The sequence below is a fragment of the Nymphaea colorata genome, chromosome 3 (genome assembly GCF_008831285.2).
Source record: "Nymphaea colorata isolate Beijing-Zhang1983 chromosome 3, ASM883128v2, whole genome shotgun sequence".
In the NCBI taxonomy this organism is placed as follows: domain Eukaryota; kingdom Viridiplantae; phylum Streptophyta; class Magnoliopsida; order Nymphaeales; family Nymphaeaceae; genus Nymphaea; species Nymphaea colorata.
This window is the reverse complement of record NC_045140.1, coordinates 4,228,982-4,233,119: the sequence shown is the minus strand read 5'-3', so window position 1 is coordinate 4,233,119 and position 4,138 is coordinate 4,228,982. Positions and strand designations below refer to the sequence as shown.

Here is a 4,138-nt window from a genome sequence, read left to right as displayed (position 1 = left end):
CTCCATAATGGAAAGCCATACAGTGACAAATAAAAAAATTTTGAAAAAATTTGTCGGTAGTTTATAAAATCAAGTTCCTGATCATCAAGAAAAAGCACCCTTGCTCAAGGGTGTGTACCACAAGGAAATCAATAATAGTAAACTTCTCTGAAATTTTCGTGCGCCAATATGTTAATAAAAATGCCCTTGATTAATAAAAAAAAACTTTTGTAGGAACAATAAAAACCTAAAAAAATTAAAAAACTAAAACAAATATTTTTTTTAATAATTTCCAAAATATCTTAACCCCTATCTTGTTTTCTTTTTGGGGTCGGCGCGAGCCAGCTGCCAATAATCAGCTATCATATGTAGCCATCAAGTGCAGTAAATATTTGGTAGCTTTCAACTTTAAAATGTTCATCGTGCCAGCAGCTCCGCACTCCTTTTTAACTTTTCCACTTGCCAATTTCATACCGTTCAAGAAGCAAGTAATATATTCAACCTTCCTTATGTATGTGTGTCTGCGTGAGAGAGGGAGAGAGATGCATCCTTTGACTAACCCTAATTCTAGATTTGGTAAATTCGAGATCTTGAAATATCCTGGGAATTTAATCAAACCATGAGCTTGAAATGGGCATTAGGGTAGTATCTCCCATGCTAGGATGGCTAGAAAATGGTCCAAAGTGAAATTAATTGTTGAAATTTAATGAGTCAACGACCCAATTTAGTGCACCCAGTGCTTTCGCGGAGACACTTGCCAAAGTAAAACTCATGCAACTTTAAGCATCTTTGACTTGCAATAATGTTCATTTGAACCCATCGCCCCAGTTGCATAAAGAGCCTTAAAAGCACCAAAAGGAAAGATGGAGAAGCAAGTCACCAACTTTATCTAGTCTTGTTTAAATAAATCCCATTTATCTCTCTCTTTTCTTTTCTTTTTTTTCTCTTGTGCAGGATTCCTTCAATCCCTGACCTCAATTATTTTATTCTCACAATTTAGTGAAATGGGCTTTTACTGGCAACCTATGGTTTGGAGCGCGTGCCCATGTTTGTTTGATTGCCTCGAATCTAAGATCCCTAATGGCAAACTCATGCATGTTTTTTTTGGATCGGATCGATCGGATATATTGACATCCTAAGGTAGCCATTTTGGAGTCTTTATTTTGATTGGTGATCACATAGACCAAATTACAAAATAATTCATCTCCCAAAAATAAAATTTTGATTTGAGTAGCATCACTCAGGGCCCAATAATTTATCGGCATTGACCTGTTTCCAACTAATACATAAACTCTGGTCAACAAAACAGGTGTGCTCGATCTCTTTCACTTCCTCTCTATTTATCGGCAGAGTCTACAGATTTTTGAGTGCAAGCACCACCAAACGAAAGCTAAAGCATCTGCGCACAAACTGCTTGTTGGCAATGGGAGAATCTCCATGGATGGAGGTCTTAATGGAGGCCCTGAAGAGTATAACTCTGTCAGACATTGCCATCTCTCTGGTTGGCTTCTTCATTTTTAGCACTGTCAAGAGCAGGCTGACGTCCAAAGACGCCATGCACTGGCCTGTGCTGGGTAGCCACCCGGCCTTCATCCTTCATTTGCATGAAGTGTTTGAATACGTCACCAGGCTCCTCGTTCAAGCCGGTGGAACCTTCCCCTACACTGGCCTCTGGAAGGCTGGTGCGTTCGGTCTTGTCACTGCCGACACTGCCAACATAGAATACATGCTGAAGACCAACTTCAACAACTACCCCAAGGGGAAGTACTACAGGGAGAGGTTCTCCGAGCTGCTCGGCGACGGCATCTTTAACGCCGACGACGAGATGTGGAAGGTGCAGAGGAGGGCGGCGAGCTCGGAGATGCACTCGCCGAGGTTCGTGGAGTATTCGGCCAAGACCATCGAGGAGCTGACGCACAACAAGCTCATCAAGTTGGCGGAGAAGCTCAGCAGGGACGGCCGGAGCGTGGACCTGCAGGACGTGTTCCTGCGCTTCACGTTTGATAACATATGCATCGTCGCGTTAGGGATCGACACCAGGTGCCTCGCCGTCGACCTCCCTGAGGTTCCTTTTGCTCGTGCGTTCGAGCGCGCCACCGAGAACACCTCTTTCAGGTCACACCGCCGCTGCCATTCTGCATATGTGTGTGTGCGTGTCCATGCATGCGTGAGTGGAGGGTTAGCCGGTTAGGACGGAGAAGGTGGAAATAAAATCCATTTTATCGATGCAATACTTAATTAACTTACGCCAATCCAACTCCCTAGTCGGTATTTCTAATCGAATTTACAGTGCCGATCAATGCAAAAGGTTTTCATATAATAATGTTTAATAAAGAAATTGAAGGAGAAGGAAGGTTGTAGGCATTTTACAAATTTTTTATGAACATATGGACAGTTTGGTTTTTTAATATTTTAATATTTGTTTTTGATCGTTTTAAAAGTCTCACTTTTTTATAATTGGTACCCTTAAAGATTGAGTGCACACATCCCCGACGGTCGAATTCATGAAAACGATAAGTTAGGAAACAGCAAGCTGGATTTGTCTACTGGGGGCCGGTCATGATAAATGATACGAAATAATTTTTTAAAAAAATTCTTCACCGGGCCCAACAGCAATTTTCAAAACTTTATTGGGGTCAAAATTAGAATTTCTTAAAATTCTAAATGGCAAAATTTTATTTGTTCAAAACACTTGTTCTTGATCCCTTCTTGTATTGCTCTAGACCTTGCAACTCCATTTCAAAGCACACAGTTTAGTTATATATGGATCGTTGCTGCTAATTCTCAACAGCTTCTTAACTATCTTGGTAACCATGAATTTCAGGTTCAGAGTTCCGCCCCTTGTTTGGAAGACAATGAGGTATTTTCAGGTCGGCTCAGAGAAGCAGCTCACGGAAGCAGTTAAGGAAGTCCACGAATTCGCGGAGAAGACGGTGTTGGCGCGACGAATCGAGTCGAAGAAACTCGGCGGTCTAAGCCACCGCTCTGACCTCCTATCAGTTCTCATGGATGCCCATAATCCTCTCTATACAGACAAATTCTTGAAAGATTTCTGTATAAGCTTCATTCTAGCCGGCCGTGACACCAGTTCCGTCGCATTGGCATGGTTCTTTTGGCTCCTCGACAAAAACCCAAACGTAGAAACGAGAATTCTTGATGAGATCCACAGTGTTCTAAAGCAAAGAGATGAACTCAATCTCGGCCAGATGGGCACCAATTACAATATAGTCTTCGCACCAAATGAACTGAAGAAGATGGACTACCTGCATGCTGCACTGTCAGAGTCTCTGAGACTGTATCCTTCTGTTCCCATAGAATTCAAGGAAGCACTGGCAGATGATGTGTTCCCAGACGGGAACAAAATAAAGAAAGGTGCAAGGATTTTCTATTCCATATACTCAATGGGCAGGATGGAATCAATATGGGGAAAGGATTGTCGGGAGTTCAAACCGGAGAGGTGGATCAAAGAAGGGCAGTTCGTGAGTGAAAGCCAGTTCAAGTATGCTGTGTTCAACGCAGGCCCAAGACTGTGCTTGGGGAAGAAATTTGCATACAACCAGATGAAAATGGTGGCTGCTTCCCTTCTGTTGAGGTACTCTGTTTGCATCGTCAAGGACCATCCGGTGATGCCCAAATTGACTACCACTCTTTACATGAAGAATGGACTCCAAGTCCTGTTCAAGCCAAGGCCCTCCTTCGGCAGCTCATGGCGGCATCATAATCCAGTTACTGATGACACAAAAACTCAACATGCAAAGCATGCCTGATTGCTAAGTTGTGGAATCATGTGTCCGAATTTCTTGTTACTGGTTCTCTTATTTGTTAAATAAAAGGAAGATAACACATGAAATAAATCTAACGTGGTCAATTTTGTTAAATTTCATGGAAGAAGAAGAGGAGGAAACGAACAACTCAAATTTAACGTGGTTCGGCGTTAATAGCCTACATCCAAGAAAACAGAGGAAGTTCTGTTTTTGTCTCTCTTATTTTCCTATCTTGATATCATTGGAATGATCTCCTTATAAAGGATTACAACCCCTTGTTCCCTTACAGATCCCAACAGTTTAAGATCCCTGGAAATCAAGGAATTACAGAAAAAAAGGCAACAGATATAAAAGGGAAAGATGAGATTGGCGCAATTAGATTTACAAGATTCTCG

At 42.0% G+C, this 4,138-nt stretch overlaps 1 protein-coding gene across 1 annotated transcript; it reads left to right on the top strand.

Moving 5' to 3' along the window:
* The first annotated feature begins 1,362 nt into the window (after positions 1-1,362).
* On the top strand, positions 1,363-3,878 carry LOC116251091 (cytochrome P450 86B1-like). Its single transcript, XM_031625165.2, has 2 exons — positions 1,363-2,094; positions 2,804-3,878. The coding sequence occupies exons 1-2, from the start codon at positions 1,403-1,405 to the stop codon at positions 3,744-3,746; spliced, it is 1,635 nt and encodes a 544-aa protein (XP_031481025.1). The 5' UTR covers positions 1,363-1,402; the 3' UTR covers positions 3,747-3,878.
* Positions 3,879-4,138: the final 260 nt, after the last annotated feature.